The sequence below is a fragment of the Amphiura filiformis genome, chromosome 1 (genome assembly GCF_039555335.1).
Source record: "Amphiura filiformis chromosome 1, Afil_fr2py, whole genome shotgun sequence".
NCBI classification, from domain to species: domain Eukaryota; kingdom Metazoa; phylum Echinodermata; class Ophiuroidea; order Amphilepidida; family Amphiuridae; genus Amphiura; species Amphiura filiformis.
In genome coordinates this window covers 28,121,487-28,140,670 of record NC_092628.1, presented here as the reverse complement: position 1 = coordinate 28,140,670, position 19,184 = coordinate 28,121,487, and the positions used below count along the sequence as shown (strand labels likewise).

General features: G+C 34.0%; 1 protein-coding gene across 1 annotated transcript in view; it reads right to left on the bottom strand.

The window, feature by feature from the left end:
• The window catches only part of LOC140157685 (dual 3',5'-cyclic-AMP and -GMP phosphodiesterase 11A-like), a 147,605-nt gene that overhangs the window by 58,528 nt on the left and 69,893 nt on the right, over window positions 1-19,184 (bottom strand). The window contains exon 3 of the mRNA XM_072180926.1: window positions 6,973-7,062. Within this exon, the coding sequence (XP_072037027.1) occupies window positions 6,973-7,062 (90 nt within the window). The remainder of the gene's footprint in view (window positions 1-6,972; window positions 7,063-19,184) is intronic.

Below are 19,184 nucleotides of genomic sequence, written 5' to 3'. Positions count from 1 at the left end.
GCTTGAAATTAGCTTTAAAATGATGTATATCATGTCTATAGTACTTGACATTTAAGTAGTGAAAAATCAATAAAACAGTCGATAAATCCTTTGTTTCCTATTTTTTATTGTTAAGTTCAATGGAGCATATCTCAATAGTGGCACTGGAGACATCCGGGCTCAGTTGTGGTGGATGGTCACATATTATACTACGGTGAAATCCTCTGCCCACAAATATTCAGCAACCACTGCCTGCCTGGTACATCTCAGAGAGTGTAGGTCATAGTTTAAGATAATAATGTTATTGAGGATTCATCTGGGCTTAGAAGCTGACCTACTTGATAATAGCCCCAGTACAAAAAGCTTACAAACAATATCTATTATTGATACCAAGGTACCTCCTTGTTCAAAATTAAATTTTCATAAGTATGGGTGTGATAAAATAACCAAGGCTAATTTTAACACATATGCTTGAATAACTAATCTTATCTCTTTGATTAATTAATTATATTGGATATTCACCAAAAGCGTCAAGATGAAATGAAGAGGACAAATAATGCTTGGCTAATCAATCATATTGTATCATATTTTATTTCCATTTAATCATTATCATTTTAGCTTAAGGATGTTTTCAAAACCTAACCGCCAGTTGCATGAACGTCAGCACTCTGGTAGAACCAAGTGTTTAATGTGCAGTTCTATTGTTCCAAACAATAGAAACTAGCCCAACACCTAACCACCTGTTCAAAATGTGGTCGGCCAGCCAAAATGGAAATAAAGCTATATGTAAAAGAAGAACATAACAAATTTCTCAAAAAGTCGGGCACTCACATTTCCCAGCTATACGGGTATGTGCCGCGGCGACGACCCCCTTTTTCAGAGCCGCTGGCCGTTCCTTAGACCCTCTGAATTCATCGTTTGCCCGCTCTGAAGCCCCAAAATTTTTCAAGCCGTTCCATAGACCCTCAGATCATCGATTTCCGCTCTCATCGGCATCTTGAGAGGCGTGTTTTCTGTCCTACTATTTCAAGCCCAAAAGCAAACCCAAAAGCTACTTTTGCGAGCCCAAAAACTTCAAAGGGAATTTTCCATTGATTTCTTCCCCATTGAAACACATTGTAAAGTGAACTTTGGGCGGGATTTTGGGCTCCTTTTAGAGTGGCAACACTGGTTGACTGATTATAAACATTGCAACGCTGCAGAGTGCCGATCGCGAGAGGCCAGCTGGTGAACATTTAGCTAGAAATAAATGATTTTGAGATCTCTTTTGGGAATAAAATTGCCAAATGAGGAAAAGTACCTTAAATAATTATGTACACATCCTTGCAGCTCTCCATAAACAATGAATTAAAAGGTAATTTACGATCTACTGGTCTAGTGAAATCGGGAGTGGAATGGCTGTCAAATTCTGCACACTTCACTCAATCATCTGCAGTTCAATGTTGTCTAAATGTTTTTCTTTTCGGCACTGAAAAAAATAATTCTTGTGGGTTTGTTTTTATGGTGGGCTGCTGCTATAATTATGAGGCTAATAGCATAGATTGTAGGTCTGCAGGGTCTAGTAATTTTTTATTTGAATGCTGTTTTGCTTTGTTGATGTTTCCATAGCATCGTAACAGGCCAAACCAGACCTATTTTGCATTAATGGTTTTCCTGATTAATAATTTACTGCACAATTCAAAGTGAAATCGATTCCTTCAAAAATCTGTGGCAAAAACGCAACAAAATTGAACCCTGGTTTGGCCTGCGGGTTTAGTTTCCGAGATTTTTCGGATTTTGGCGGTCGATCAGTTCCCAAGACCCCCCTTTTGGTCGGTCAATCAGTTCCCAAGACCCCCCTTTTTGACCGGCCGATCAGTTCCCTAGACCCTCCTTTTTGGCTGTCCGATCAGTTCCTTAGACCTCAAGTTTGAAACTGGCGGTGGCACACCCCTACCAAAAAAAAATTTGAGTGCCCCCCCCCCCCCGGGTCATGGCCTCCCCGGGCATCGCACTTGCTACAGCCCTGCACTGGTTGTGTTAGGAACTTAGGACATGGTCAATCCGCGGTTGGGTTTTGAAGCCATCACTCAAAAATAACTCATCCTACGGTTGCTTCTTATACACTTTCAATGGGCTATGCCAGTTGAAATGCACACACTTCCTATGGAAGACATGACCTTAATCTCCCACACAGGGGGTATAGATTTCAAATAGAGTCACCCATTCAGGTAACCCATTTGAATTTCACGCTACATGTGTGGAAGATTAGGGTCATGTAGGTGGTGTGTGAATTTCAACTGGAATAGCTGATTGAAGCCTGGGAATTAAAATACTATTCCCAATGTGCTACAAAAAGTTCATAGCTCTGTTAAGTGCTCAAACACTTAGCGCAAACAAACTGAATCTCCATTCAAAACTGGAATCCATTCCCAAACAATTTGCTTTGAAAGTTCCCATTAAACCTTAACCTAACCTGTGCAAAGTTGTTCCCCACACCTGTAAGGCCTCAGCACACCTCACCTGTAAGGCCTCAGCATACAATAGCATACAATACAAGTCACTCTATAAACCATTAGCACCATTCAATCTGCAAGTCTGAAGCAAATACCCTGGCTATACTGTAATCTATTTACAGCCAGTTTCAACTTCACAAATGTTAAATTATGGAAGTTGAAGTCATATTCAGAGATAATTCACTCCACAAAACAAATTTACATTTGATAACAATAAGTTCCATTTGATAATAACTCATACTTCTCTATTTCACAAATTATGTTAAATATTGAACAAAATTTAATCTTTACCCAGAGCAGCCAGCGCACATAAACATTGAAAAAAAACCACCCACACCAGTGCATCTGGCCAGATTCAAACTGGTGACCTTCGTAATACTAGCACGACGCTCTAGCCAATTGAGCCACAGAGGCGCCTGGAGAAGAGCGGAAGATTTTAATCTATAAGTATTAGGTTTGAATGATGTTCGTCACATAGGGATGAAAATTTTATACGTAGTTCTCTGGGTTGATAGGATGAACAAATTTTAATCTTTACCCAGAGCAGCCAGCGCACATAAATGTTGAAAAAATATTGCTAAATATTTGTCCAATGTCCTATCATAGCGGACGCCTGCTAGCATACATCTTAGTCGTGTTCACATTTTGAGTTACACCTGTTATAAACTTATGCTAACATTGATCAAAACGCCACAAATCAGGGGGGTGCAGAGGGTGCGACGCACCCCCCCCCCCAAATTTGGAAAAGTATACAAAAGGTTTTTTACACTTTTTTGAACAAAAAAGGTCCAAATTTTGTCCACTTTTCACAAAATTGCCCCCCCCCTTGGAAAAAGGTCCACTTTTTCAAAATCAGCACCCCCCAATGAAATCCTGCATACGGGCCTGCCACAAATATTTTCCCTATATTTAGATAAGGGCCAAAATACATTAAGAATCACTTGCAAATACTTTTTTGCTACAGCCAATTTCAAAACTTAGTTTACATTTACTTGTTCTCTCTTGATGATGTCACATTTTTAACAATGTCTTGCAGTTAGCTCTGCAAGGACATGTGAAAATTATACATATTTGTCTCGAACAAACTTCATTGTATAAAGCTATAGTATGAGTCTGAGGTCGATCAAAATCAAAATTCAGTTTTCAATTTCATTACAAAACCCATTCTCAGAACTTTATTTTGCTGAAAACCCTAATCATAATTAGACTTAAGGTTTCAGATATATGGCAATTTTAGTGTTGATTAGAACAATAAAAAAATGTTTTGCTGAAAACCCCATCATAATTAGACTTAAGGTTTCAGATAAATGGCAATTTTAGTGTTGATTAGAACAATAAAATACAAAGGAGGTTGAATACTTATGGCTATATTTCAAAATCAATATTCCTGACATCCACTCTATTTGCTTGGTGTTTGTCTTAGAAAATCCAATATTATCACTTATTATGAGATGGTTTAGACCAACTCTGAGATGATGTTTTAGACCAACTCAAAGATCTTTAATGTAAACACTAAAATATTGAAAAATATAGCAAGTATTAATGGACTTTCAAAGAGCACCCTAAACACGTATAAGCATTGATTTGAATATGAACTTCAGTGTTTGCATTATCTTGTTCCTTGATTAACCCTATAAGACCTACCTGCCGATAGGCCAAAAAGAAGTTTTCATTATCAATTGGACCAATCAGCAACACAAAAAAATTGGAGTGAATTATTTGGAAAGCTCCATTCTGATTGGTGATTAAAGGGAAGATATCATGTAATTGACCAATCAGAGATAATGTTAGATCAGCAGGTACATGTAGTGCTCAGTGGGTTAAGGGATCTGGAATGAGCGTTTTGAGCATTTCGACAGTATTTTTTGTGGGACATGAGAGCACATCAGACATATCGAATTGCATTCTGAATACCAAGAATGTCTTTCTGATATCAAATAATTTTCATTTTTTGAAATTCACGATCGATATAATACAAATTTTATGACAAATTATTAAAATTTGATATATTTCACATTTTTGATATATAACAGTCCTCGAAGTAAATTTTATAAACTAATGATATATTCTTAAAGTGTATGTAGCTGGGAGGAAAAGCCGACGATCAATTGAAAATTTTGACCCTTCATATTGAAGATATGGATTTTTTCCCCCAAAAGACCTCATTTTTCTGGTGTTTTGGGAAAAAAATCCATATCTTCAATACGAAAGGTCAAAATTTTAAATTGATCGTCGGCTTTTCATCCCACCTACATATACTTTAATTATAAATCATCAGATTTATAAAGTTTACTTGAGTACTATTAAATATCAAAAATATCAATTTTTAATGATTTGCCATAAAATGTGTATTACATTGCGAATTTCAAAAAATCAAAATTATTTGATATCAGAAGGACATTCTTCGCATTCAGAATGCAATTCAATATGTCTGATGTGCTCCAATGTCCCACAATACATACTGTCCAAACGTTCATACCCCACCCCTTAAGGAAGTCAAGTATCAATTTTCTGGTCAACCAGTTATTTGAGAAACAAATCCTTGTAATTTGTTTTCTCCAAAATGGTTGTTGTTTTACACATCTGCATGCCATGTGTGAATAATTTACTCTTAGAAATGCATTATTGAGTCTTGACAGCCTCCTTAAAGGAATTACTTCCGCTAAAAGCATGGGTGTTATAAACAAATTGATATTTTCATGCTCATTGTTCAATTAGAGAATAATGGTATTGTTTTTAGCCACTGGAGTTCATCTATCGTCACATATAACATGGGCGACATCATTTTGGTCTTAACCATGAAATTATGGAAAACATTTTAACCTTTTAACTTCTAAATTGTTGATCTAAAGTGTATAAAAGTATACATATTTCGAATGGAAATACCTTACGAATCCAGTGGTGATGTCAGATTAATTTAAAAATGCTAAATTTTGGAGAAAATTGTCAAAAACCGTGATTTTGACCCAAAAATGTATGTAAACCGTAACTAATTATTTTTTCCAGTAAAAAAAAATTCTTATTGGTTTTCAAAAACTAGGTATGAAAATCTAGGATCCGTATTTTAATTTTTTTGAATTTTGACCATTTATTTAAAAATATTAGATAAAAATGGTTGAAATTTGACATTTTCAGCCTAATTTAGGCAATACTGGTGTATGGGGAGAGTGGGGTAAGTTGATCCACCCCTCTAGAAAGAAAATTAAAAACTTATCTTACTTTGCAGTTCCACTTATTTGTATATGACATACTAGAGGCTTCTCAAGTGTAATATGGAATCACTTGCACACATGGTAAGAAAGTGCCATTAGAAAGTTCATTTTTCGCACTTTTGTTGAACTTTTAGAAAAAAACTAATTTTTTCATGTTTCACCCAGAAAGAAAATGGCTTTAATGATAGCATTCTGGGTATTGAGGATGTGATATTATATGAACACTATTTTAGAAAACTATTTACAACTGTAACAAGTTTTAGTCAGATAGGATTCTTGGTTGTTGACAAAAAAGGGTCACATGGGGTAAGTTGATCCAAAGGCCATGGGGCAAGTTGAACATAGGAAAACCATGCAGAAATGTCCCCAATTTTTTTTATTCAAAGTAAAATCTTGTCCGAAATTACTTGTATGCAATATTTAGATCAAACTGCTTCTATATTAAACTATTTTTCGAAATGAATTTCACAGCTATGGCATATACCTGTGCATTTCTATGGTGGCTCAACTTACCCCCACGACAGGCTCAACTTACCCCACCGTTGGGGTAAGTTGAGCCAATTTGCAAATAATATTTGGCGTCTCACTGTGAGAAAGTGCAAAAAATTGATTACAATTTTGTGGTATCATAACCAAGGAAACATACATATGTTTCATTTGTAACACTGCATTTGGGTCCTGCTTTATTTATTTGAGCATAGTGAAAGGAAATGTAAAAAGTGGCTCAACTTATCCCACTCTCCCCCTATGTTTGTTTTTTGATGGAAATTTAAACAGCTCCTAGAGGAAAAGGAGCTGTACACGATAAGACCAAAATCTTACCTTTATTTTCTATAATGAATCTGTTAGCTTTAACAAAACAATTGGAAAACATGCACGAAAATGAACACATTTTAAATCGCCGTTTTGTATCAAAAGTGGTAGTATAGACAGCAATCAAACAACCCATGTTTTTAAATGTGATCATCTTGATTCCTGCAATTTGCGTAGCTCGTTAAGATACACCTTCCGCGCAGGTTTTACGAAAATCCTCCTCTAAAAATCCCAACAAGAATTAGGGGTATGTGCCCTTATTTGCTTGTGGGATTTTTATGGGAGGGCACTTTTAGTTTGTGTCTAAAATTCCAGTTATGTCAAGGGAACCCATAGCGCCATTAGGTTCCACACACAAAATATAGACCAGGTTAACATGGGTCTACTTTTTGGCATAGTGGTAAAAGCCTAATAATTCCCACTGATTACCAGCTGATCAAAGTATAAAATCCTAATAATAATTGAGTACTTACCCTATTCCTGTCATATTCCTTCATATAGGTGTCAAATAACTGTGCATTGCTGATACCAATGCCACAGAATGTCAGATATGTCTCAAGGACCTGCAAAACACAAGTAACAAAATAAAGTTTGAATGAATCAAATAAGGTGTAAATTAAATATTACGTCAGATCAAATTTACTCCAAATACATAAGCAACTAGTTTTTTTTTGGCCATAAATTAATGCACTATTATAACATTTTAAATGTTAATTATCACTGTAAACTATATATTATATATGTGCCCTTTTCATTTTGAACAGAATGAGGTCAAACAACTGAACATTGCTATTTCATTCCAGTGCCTATATCATCAATGCAATGCATGTATCAGTCCGTCAATCGTTAATGAGTTCGATCAGCTCAATGTGTTATATACCATACATTTCATAGATTCCTGCGAGGTTGCAGCATTGAGACCAAAACAGTCATACAAGTTTGACCCTGTTCACATTAGGAAATTTTCTTCTTTTGACGAACCTCGGACAAGATTAAAAATCGTTTTTTCCTAATGTGTACGCACTTTTCTTCCTTCGACGAAGATTAGAATTGCTTCGTTCAACAAGCTAAAAAGGTTGTTTTGACGAAGGAATACTTCGTTCTAATGTGTACGCTCACTTCGTTCAACGAAGGAAAGTGATCATGTGACAAGTGACCTTCTCCGGTTTTGATAATAGCCGGGCGTTAATAGCTTCATTCGAGCTTTGTTAATTGTCATGAAATGTGTGCAGCGCAATGTCTTCATTTGGTCTTCGTTAAGTGTAATGTGTATGCATGCTTAATTAGTTAATCAAGATTAACTTATCTTCGTCGAATGAAGAAATTTTCTAATGTGAACAGGGTCTTTGACTAATATTTTGATTGTATGAAATAAATCTTAAATATGTTCCATTATGATTTTCTTAAATATCTCAGATTTGGTCACAAATGCAGCCCCTATATGGTCTTGATTTTTATGCAGGGATAGTTCATTAAAGAGGAAACCCCACCAGAGCAGTTCTTCTGGGGTGAACCAAACCTGTCTGGTTATCAAATTAATCAGTGTCAAGGTTATCTCTTGATTTGACAGGTGCTAATTGATGTTTTAATGTTATTGCATCAATTAGTACCTGTAAATTAAGAGATAATCTTGTCACTGTTTAATTTGGTAAACAGGCAGGTTTGTTTCACCCCAGAAGAACTTCTCTGGTAGGGTTTGCTCTTTAAAACTTCATTACAACATCCTAAGCAAATGTTACAATATTGCTTTAAGGGGATGATACTACACCCCTCGATAAATTTGTGTCTATTTTTGCATTTTTCTCAAAAACTAATAACACAGTGGTAACAAAAGTTATGTACATTATAGGAGAAGGAATCCAATTACTATACTGGAATTTCAGTGACCCAAGACAAGCAGTACGTTATTTATGATAAGAAATAAGGTACCGTTAGGATGTACCTCATTTCCTATCATATATACTGAACCGCTTGTCTTGAGTCAATGAAATTTCAGTGTAGTAACTGGATTCCTTGCCCCTATAATATACAAAACTTTTGTTACCAGTGTGTTGTTATTTTTTGAGAAAAATTCAAAAATAGTCACAAATTTACCACAGGGTGTAGTACCCCCCTTAAAAGCAGTTGTTTGATTTGATTTTGATTGATACTACAGGCAAGCAAACACACAAAAGCAGAAAAAAGGCAAAACATAGTCAACAGAGTCCCTGGTGGATTCCCTAAAGCAAACTAAATTCCTTTAAAATGGGTCTCGGACAACCCCATTGACGACAAAGAAAATATTTGAAAAAAACAACAAAAACAAAACAAACTAGAGATAATTTGCGCTCACAGAGCACAGACAATGGCAAGGCATGTATTAAACCCTTTAATGACCTTTTGACCTGACCTTTGACCTTAATGTTTCCCGAGGTTTGTTGTCACCGAAATTTAGCCCCATACAGAAAGTGAAATTACAGTATAAGATTTGACCACAGATAACATTTGACCTGACCCCTGCAAAGTGTTCCAACATATTCCCCCTGATCATTAAGTTTGTTGTCACAGAGTTTGAGCCTCGTACCCCTTACAGATGTCCAGGAAATGCATTTCTAAAATTTGACCTCTGCATGACCTTTGACCTGACCCCTGCAAAATGTTCCCCTGGTCATGAGATTTGTTGTCACTGAGTTTGAGCCCCATACCCCTTACAGATGTCCAGAAAAGGAAATTATAAAATTTGACAATAGATAACCTTTGACCTGACCCCTGCAAAGTGTTCCAAAATATTCCCCTGGTCATTAAGTTTGTTGTCACAGAGTTTGAGTCCTGCACCCCTTACAGATGTACAGAAAATGCATTTCTAAAACTTGACCTCTGCATGACCTTTGACCTGACCCCTGTAAAATGTTCCTCTGGTCATGAGATTTGTTGTCACCGAGTTTGAGACCCATACCCCTCACGGATGTTGAGATATTGCAATTGTAAGATTTTACCCCCTTAATGACCTTTGACCCCAATTCTTTGTACAACTTTTAGACACTGGCTAAAGGCAATACAGGTATGCAAGTGACGACATTGTGTTATGTAATTTGTGGAAGAAGAAGCATTTTTAGTGAAAATCTCATTTTGGCCATAATGACCTTTGGATGACCTTTGACCCAGAGTTGTTCATGTAACATTTGTGCCCCCACCCAATGGTCCTTGTGACCAAATATGGTCACATTGGCCTAAAGCATATGGCTACGATGGCTCGTTAAAAGTTTGACAGAAGAAAGAAAGAAGAACTGACCAAAAACAGAACACTCGCAAATTGGAAATTTGCGATTGTAAAAACATACACAACAATTACTTTAAGGTACATACAACATGTAGGCCTACACTGATCTATGCAATTTGTGCGATAAAAGAAAACAAATTGATTGCAGTTGTTACTTTAAATTCTCTCGTCAGTTTTAAAACTTTTTTCTGGACTTTTCTTTGTTTTGATTTCAATGATCCATATAATAATATTACTTGGCAAATATTATTTCTACTTTGAAAATAGACTATCTAGATTGACAGAAACGTACAAACATGACGTAACTGTTTCTTATGTCAATTCCATCAGAAGACAAAACAGTAAATTGTGCAAATATGATAACTAGAATTCTGGATCAACTCGATTTTACAAAGACACATTTTTGATATTCGTATCGAGTCTTTGACATCATATGAGATAGTGATATTGAATATCATACTGGATTGTTTCAAGTGTTCCATTTATGATAAAAGCAATTTATCTTCGAGCTCACACCTTGATTTTAAAGGTCAGATATTGATGAATGATAACCGGTGATATATTTTTAAACAAAAGATGTGATATTGATGTTAACACTTTTGTTTGGCCGGAGGGTGACACCTTGAATATTGTGGAAGATACTTGTAATTGGGTGTATATTGTATTACAACTGTAAAAAAACTCAGCCAATATGGACATAGGTTAACTATTTGTCCTACATTGGTTATCTATTGACTAATTGTTAGAAACAACCCCCTCATTCAAAACAAATTTGCCGACCCACATTACACAGACACTGTAATTTTATTTGAACAAAGTGCACAAGTCATTCCACAACATTTCCCCAAGACCCTACTTAAATCTTCTCCACACACCCTTTTATGGTGATGAAATTTGTGCATGAACTTTTAGAGCTTTTGAAACTTAAGTGATTAAATAAACCCTTAACATACCGTCGCTCAGATGACATAGTGGCGTATCACAAAAATGGCCATTTTCAGATAATAGCATTTGAAGTTTTTGCAACTTTTAACGGATTGTCATATACATTACCTCGATTAAAATGTCCCTTATCTTGAATGAATACCGGGGTCACTCCCATTGTGGCCTGTACACCATCCGCGATAATCAACTTTTGAAAAGCACCCTAAACAAGGATTTAACCCTTGGCTAAAACAATACCCTAAACAGGTGTTTTCACACCCTAAACAGGGATTTTATTCCTTGCATCAAATTTCATACCCTAAATTTCATTTCCGCGTATTAGCAATTGCAATTTTGCTACCTTTTTTTCCAGTATTTCATGTTTTTGACACCCTAAACGCGTTACGCGCATATCGTGCTTACCCACGAAAAACTACCCCTTTTACGCCTTTTCATTATCGCGGATGGTGTACAGGCCACAATGGGAGTGGCTTAATATATAGATTTTGAAACTTAACTGATCTCATTTTGTCAAAAATGGCTGATATGCCGGTATGTCGTCAGAGTGCCGATACACACCACCATACACTTTATCCTTCACTGTATTTTGCAGGTGATTACCCAGCAAACACATAATGTTCTTAAAACGTTTCTTTAAAGCATTTTAATGACACTTAAATGTTAGGTTATATAAAGATCATAATGTTTTTAAAATGTGATTGTAAAATTTATTGTGGGCAAACATTTTTGCAAAATATTTTGTCGACAGTTATATGATATTCTGTTTAAATGTTTTGCAGCATGTTTTCAAAAATGTTTTAAGAGTATGAATGTTATCAAAACGTTTTTATACCCTTTATATATAACCAATATTTAAACCTTTTCTGTAAAATGTATGTGCATTATACATGTAATATAGTATAAATATCACTGATACGAAACCATTAAGAAATGTCCTTGGACATTTTGCCTTGTTATTGTGTACATTCATAGACTGAATTTCTTTTTACAGTCTATGGTCCATATAATAACAGAAATACATTATGTGACATTGAGATGATAGGATGTGACAGTATCAATTCATGAGATGTGTATGGCCTTCTTAACAACATCAATTCTAACATTATATTCAAGTAGGCGTTTGATTATCTACTTAAAGTGATGACCAACACAGTATCAGACACTCTGACTTATTTATAGACTTACAGCCATATTATAACATTTGCTGAGCAGAACGCCCTCAAAAAAAATTTTAATTCTGTTTTTTTACATGATTGTAATGTATTTTAGTCAATAAAGATACTCTGCAAAAATCAAGACTTTAGGTACTGTAGTTTTGTCAAAATCCGAGATTTTGAATAAAATGCTGGAACCGGCGTTTTATTATTACGACGCAAATATTAGTCAAACACGTATGCACAGTACGTACACGGCGTGCGGGATACACATACACACACCCAGAACATCGTACCGTATTACAACCACGGGAGTAACAAGCATGGGCGCTAGTAGTAAATTCCAATTTTCTGTGCTTTACCTTACTTGTTCGGCTCAAAATTAAAAGGGGACATATCTGACAGTAAAAGCTAACATTTTATGGAAAATAAATGATAATCTATTTTTACAGAAATGTTAAAATATGGCTTTAAATATCACATTTCCTATAGTATTAGAACCTTCTTGATTGCTACATCTAAACCTTATTTAGGGCAGGATTTAGAGATAAACCTTTCTGCCTAATTCAAACCTTGACTTTGTCTCAAGATATATTGTTAACCCCTGAGCACTACCTGCCAATCTAACATTGCCTCTGATTGGTCAATTACATGATATCTTCACTTTAATCACCAATCTGAATGGAGCTTTGCAAATAATTCACCCCAATTTATTTGCGTGGTGAAATTATTCTAACAATGTTGGTGATTGGTCCAATTAATAATAGAAACTTCTTTTTGGCCAATCGGCAGGTAGTTCTCATGGGGTTAACAGAACATACACTCTTAGAAAAAAGGTTTCTTGGTTGTTCTGTATGTAGAACCCTCAAGAGAAAAGGGTTCTTTCTAGCCTTCCCAGAACCCTTTTCACTCTAAAATTGTTCTTTCTGACATACAGGACAGCTCAAGAACCATTTTTTAGGTTTTACTTAGAACCGTTTTTCTAAGACTGCTGTTGCTTTGCCAGACAAAAATACAAATAAATTTTCTATTTCAGCTTTCCTTTCTATTCTAATAGTAACAAATAAACCTTGACTTGGTCCTAGATTTAGGTTAACAGGACATAAATAAGGAAACATATCAATGTGAATTGATGTTTGTTTTTGCAGATACAAAATACAGATAAATTCCCCATTTAAGTCTGATTCCTTCCTGTTCTATTCTAACAGCTTAAACTAGAGTCCGAAGTTTTCCGTTTTACGGAAAATGGAAAAAAATCACGGAATCAGAGGTACAACACGGAAAATGACATTTTTGTATGATGTGACAAAAATTGTTAAAAGATAAGAGAAATAAATGTTAAAAACAATCATGAGTTGTGTGTGTCAATTTTTATGATAAAAATACTGTTTAATAATACCGAAATAAAGGTATATTACCAAGGCATGAACCCCCTCAGAGGATGATTTAAGGAAGCCCCATCATGCACTGCAAACGTGTTATCAATAGAGTTTCAACTGCCACTTTACTTTTCAAATCCCATTGAATACTGTGCAAAAGATGTTGTTTAAGAATTGTGTGTGTGTCATTATTACTTGGTCGATTTCAGAACAAAAGTGATGTATGCATAAAGGATAATTCACACCTTCTGTAGGTAACATAAAATGTGAAATCGACTAGCATTTTGAATGCGTTTTTATTGTAAATATATCAGTCCAAATTCAAATTTAACCATGCCAGTCAATGCAATGTGCGAGCAGTGGTGCCATGTTCACTCACACAGCTGTGCTAACCGCAAGTCAACACAGTGGCGTGGTGCTTAAATCATCCTCTGGAACCCCCTATATCCCTCCAAACATCGTAAGAGTCGGCCTATTATCGTGAGAATATTCCAATCAGAGCATATTGATCGCGATATTGAACACTTTATTGTGACATAATATCATTGTTTATACATTTTAAGCTTTATTCATGACACGGATTTACAAATTTTACAACACGGATTACAACACGGAAAATGGATTTTAGAAAATGGTAAACTTCGGACTCTAGCTTAGACCTTGACAGAACTAATAAGGAAATGTTTCAATCTGAATTGCTATGGGCCATTCCAGTTGACATCCACACTACCACTGTGGAAAATTTGATAAATATCTTCCACAGGAGGAGTGTTTTTATAGTCAGTGTTAACCATTTTGAAACCCATATTCCCCCTGTATTTTGGCTTTACCTATATCTTCCACATCTGGCGTGAGTATTTCAAACGGAAGTTACCCAATTGTCTATTCTATTAAAATCTTCCTACTCCCTCTGTGGAAGACTTTAACCAAATCTTTCACAGGGGTTGTGTGACTTTCAAATGGAGTAGCCCATTGCTTTTTCCAGACAAAAATACATGTCTTTATATTTCAACCGTCCTGCCAGATCTAACTTAGTCCTTGATTTGGCTCAGTATTTAGGTTATTAGTATCATCAAGTCCTATTTTTCCTTGTCAGAATACAGGTTTGCATATCAATGTGAGATTTTTCTCCTAAACCACAGGAAATCCTGGCAGGAAATGTCAGAACCGCAAAATGTTTCATTTGGACTTTATATAAGTAAAATTGTGTCTAGGTGGTGCAAAGTTTACTGGGATATTTTAGTACAAAGTTTTGATTTTTTTAAAATTGTTATTTTGAGTAGATACAGCCCACAGCCCCACACCCCTCCCTAGCAGAAATTCTATACAGCAAGAAGTGTATCAAAGTGTATTAAAACTGTATCAAACAGCAATTTAATACAGTTTTGATATACAAAGGGTGTATTGAAAATGTATCAACTGAAAATATAAGGTATCAAAACTGTATCAAATACCACCTAACTGTATCAAAAATGTATCAAAAGTGTATCAAATTTGAACTTAGTTAATTTTGGCCATGCTTGTGGTGTATCAAAAGTGTATCAAATTGAACTTTGCAGTTTTTCAGTGTATGTAAAGTGTATCAAAGTGAACTTTTTGGTGCTAGATGTATATCAAAAGTGTATCAAATAGGACTTAGTCAAATTCTGGCTGCATACAGTGTATCAAAAGTGTATTAAATTGGACTTTGCCTGTTTTTTAGTGTATGTAAAGTGTATCAAATTGAACTTAGTTAATTTTTGGTGTCTAGAGGTATATCAAAAGTGTATCAAATTGGACTTAGTCAAATTCTGGCTGCATACAGTGTATCAAAAGTGTATTAAATTGGACGTTGCTTGTTTTTTAGTCTATCAAAAGCGTATTAAATTGGACTTAGTTTATTTTGGGTGGCTAGAGGTATATCAAAAGTGTATCAAATTGGGCTTTCATAAACTGACCTTTTGTAGTGTATCAAAACTGTATCAATAACTGATCACATGTCTAGATAATGACTCATCATTTTCAAATTTGCCCATGTGGCACGTATGCAGTTAACACCAGGATTTGCATTTGGAAATGTACTGTATTTTAGAGCAAATTATGGTGTTTTATTTATCATGATGACGATACAAACATGCTTGTAGACTGCACATTAGGTTACAATGTAGTTGTAATCAGGGACTGTGATTAAAGAGGAAATATCTGACTTTGTTCTGATAAGGTAAGCTTACTATATATTATATATAGGGCCTCAATGTATATGTATTAAGCATGAATATAGCACATGCCTGTATAGTAGATGTTATTGGTAGCCTTTTGTCTCTTTATTGAGGGTAACAACTTCAGTGACAAGCACTGCATTCCAAGCAGGCCTTCTGATGTATGTATGTTCCATTTTGGTTAAGTTTTGCTTCTTTTTTGCAAGACTTTCTCACACATTTATCCTATTGCGTTGTAATTTTGAACGTTGATAGGGGAAAGTGCATTGAGCTGCTCCGTGATGGGGGAAAGTGCTAGAGGTCAGCATTAGCAGTAGAGGGCAGTGTTGAATTTGAGCTTGATTAGACTAATTTCAAAATTTGACCTTTGACCCCTTCACTTTGGGGTCATTAATGTTTGCAAATATGTTTAGATCATGTACGGATAATTCTTGTTGAATTTGAGCTTGATTGGACCAATTTTGAAATTTGAAAAACTGTATCAAAAGTGTATAAAAAACTGTATCAAAAGTGTATCAAAACTGTATCAAAAGTGTATAAAAAACTGTATCAAAAGTGTATCAAAAAAACTATCAAAATTGTATAAAAAACTGTATCAAAAGTGTATCAAAAAACTATATCAAAGGTGTATCAAATGGCATGTATCAAAAATAGGGCGGTCCAGCTGGCCAGCATTAGAATTGGAACGCTGATTTGATACAGTGACATATTTGATACACTTTTGATATAATTATGTATAAAATGTGTATAAAATGAGAGGATAAGAATTTCAATGCTAATTTGATACAGTTTAAATTGGCACGCTGATTTCATACAGTGACATATTTGATACACTTTTGATATAATTATGTATGAAATGTGTATGAAATGAAAGGATCAAAATTTCAACGCTAATTTGATACAGTTTAAATTGGAACACTGATTTAATACAGTAACATATTCGATACACTTTTGATATAAATTATGTATGAAATGTGTATGAAATGAAAGGATAAAAATTTCAACGCTAATTTGATACAGTTTAAATTGGAACCCTGATTTGATACAGTTACATATTTCATACACTTTTGATATAATTATGTATGAAATGTGTATGAAATGAAAGGATAAAATTTGAACGCTAATTTGATACAGTTTAAATTGGAACGCTGATTTGATACAGTTACATATTTCATACACTTTTGATATAATTATGTATGAAATGTGTATGAAATGAAAGGATAAAAATTTCAACGCTTAATTTGATACAGTTTAAATTGGAACCCTCATTTGATACAGTAACATATTCGATACACTTTTGATATAAATTATGTATGAAATGTGTATGAAATGAAAGGATAAAAATTTGAACGCTAATTTGATACAGTTTAAATTGGAACCCTGATTTGATACAGTAACATATTCGATACACTTTTGATATAAATTATGTATGAAATGTGTATGAAATGAAAGGATAAAAATTTCAACGCTAATTTGATACAGTTTAAATTGGAACCCTGATTTGATACAGTTACATATTTCATACACTTTTGATATAATTATGTATGAAATGTGTATGAAATGAAAGGATAAAATTTGAACGCTAATTTGATACAGTTTAAATTGGAACACTGATTTGATACAGTTACATATTTCATACACTTTTGATATAATTATGTTTGAAATATGTATGAAATGAAAGGATAAAAATTTGAACGCAAATTTGATACAGTTTAAATTGGAACCCTCATTTGATACAGTAACATATTCGATACACTTTTGATATAAATTATGTATGAAATGTGTATGAAATGAAAGGATAAAAATTTGAACATAAATTTGATACAGTTTAAATTGGAACCCTCATTTGATACAGTAACATATTCGATACACTTTTGATATAAATTATGTATGAAATGTGTATGAAATGAAAGGATAAAAATTTGAATGTTAATTTGATAGTTTAAATTGGAACGCTGATTTGATACAGTTACATATTTCATACACTTTTGATATAATTATGTATGAAATATGTATGAAATGAAAGGATAAAAATTTGAACATAAATTTGATACAGTTTAAATTGGAACCCTCATTTGATACAGTAACATATTCGATACACTTTTGATATAAATTATGTATGAAATGTGTATGAAATGAAAGGATAAAATTTTGAACACAAATTTGATACAGTTTAAATTGGAACCCTCATTTGATACAGTAACATATTCGATACACTTTTGATATAAATTATGTATGAAATGTGTATGAAATGAAAGGATAAAAATTTGAACATAAATTTGATACAGTTTAAATTGGAACCCTCATTTGATACAGTAACATATTCAATACACTTTTGATATAAATTATGTATGAAATGTGTATGAAATGAAAGGATAAAAATTTCAACGAAAATTTGATACAGTTTAAATTGGAACCCTCATTTGATACAGTAACATATTCGATACACTTTTGATATAAATTATGTATGAAATGTGTATGAAATGAAAGGATAAAAATTTCAATGCTAATTTGATACAGTTTAAATTGGAACCCTCATTTGATACAGTAACATATTCGATACACTTTTGATATAAATTATGTATGAAATGTGTATGAAATGAAAGGATAAAAATTTGAAAGCTAATTTGATACAGTTTAAATTGGAACCCTGATTTGATACAGTTACTTATTTGATACACTTTTGATATAATTATGTATCAAATATGTATGAAATGAAAGGATACATTTCATTTGATACTTTTTTGATACATTATCTTGGCATTTGATACACTTTTGATATGTATAAAATGTGTATGCAATGTTAATTTGATACAGTTTTGATACATAAAAGTGTATGAAATGAGGGTTCCAATTCAAAGCCTTTTATTTCATACATTTTTCATACGTATCAAAAGTGGTGTATCAAAAGTGTATCAAATTTCAGCCAGGGCTCCCTCTATATTATCCCCTATTTGCGTGGATAGTGTTCTTTAACCCCCTAAGCACTACCTGCCGATCTAACCTTTCCATCCGATTGGTCAATTATGTGATATATTCACTTTAACCACCAATCAGAATGGAGCTTTGCAAATAATTCACCACAACTTTTGGGGTGGTGAAATTATTCTAACAATGTTGCAGATTGGTCCAATTGATAATGAAAACTTCTTTTTGACCAATAGGCAGGTAGTTCTCATAGGGTTAAAATCACCATTTGATATATTCAAAGTCTTTAAAAATTTACTGTACTTCTAGTGCACTGCAACCCAAGAGACAAAATTGGATAGTTGAGGAGATTATAGATTACTCTAGTTACATCAATGCAATCAAAAGCAAGACTTGGCAGCAAAAATATATTAGATTATCCAAAAGAAAACAATTATATTAACCTAAATTTTTGTTTATGCTCCAATAAAGAATAAATCATTTTCAAAAATCAAATTATGACCATATTGGCGTAATAATGCTTTAATGATATAGCCTTGAAAATGAAAGTCGATTTGTTGTTCATCAAGCTATTCAGTCAAGGTCCGACTTATTAGGAATACAATTCAAACGCAATTTATAGGTAATCGTAAATCAAGATTTTTTTTTATAAACACAGATACTTTGATTTTTTTATATGAATAGCAAATAACTGGTCATTAAATTGCAGCTGCAATTTTATCTGGCCTTGAATGCCTCATTTTTCATTAAAACAGTGATGTCATAGAAAATAAGTTATGATCCACAGCCTCATCCCTCCAACTTAAGGCCTTTAATTAACTA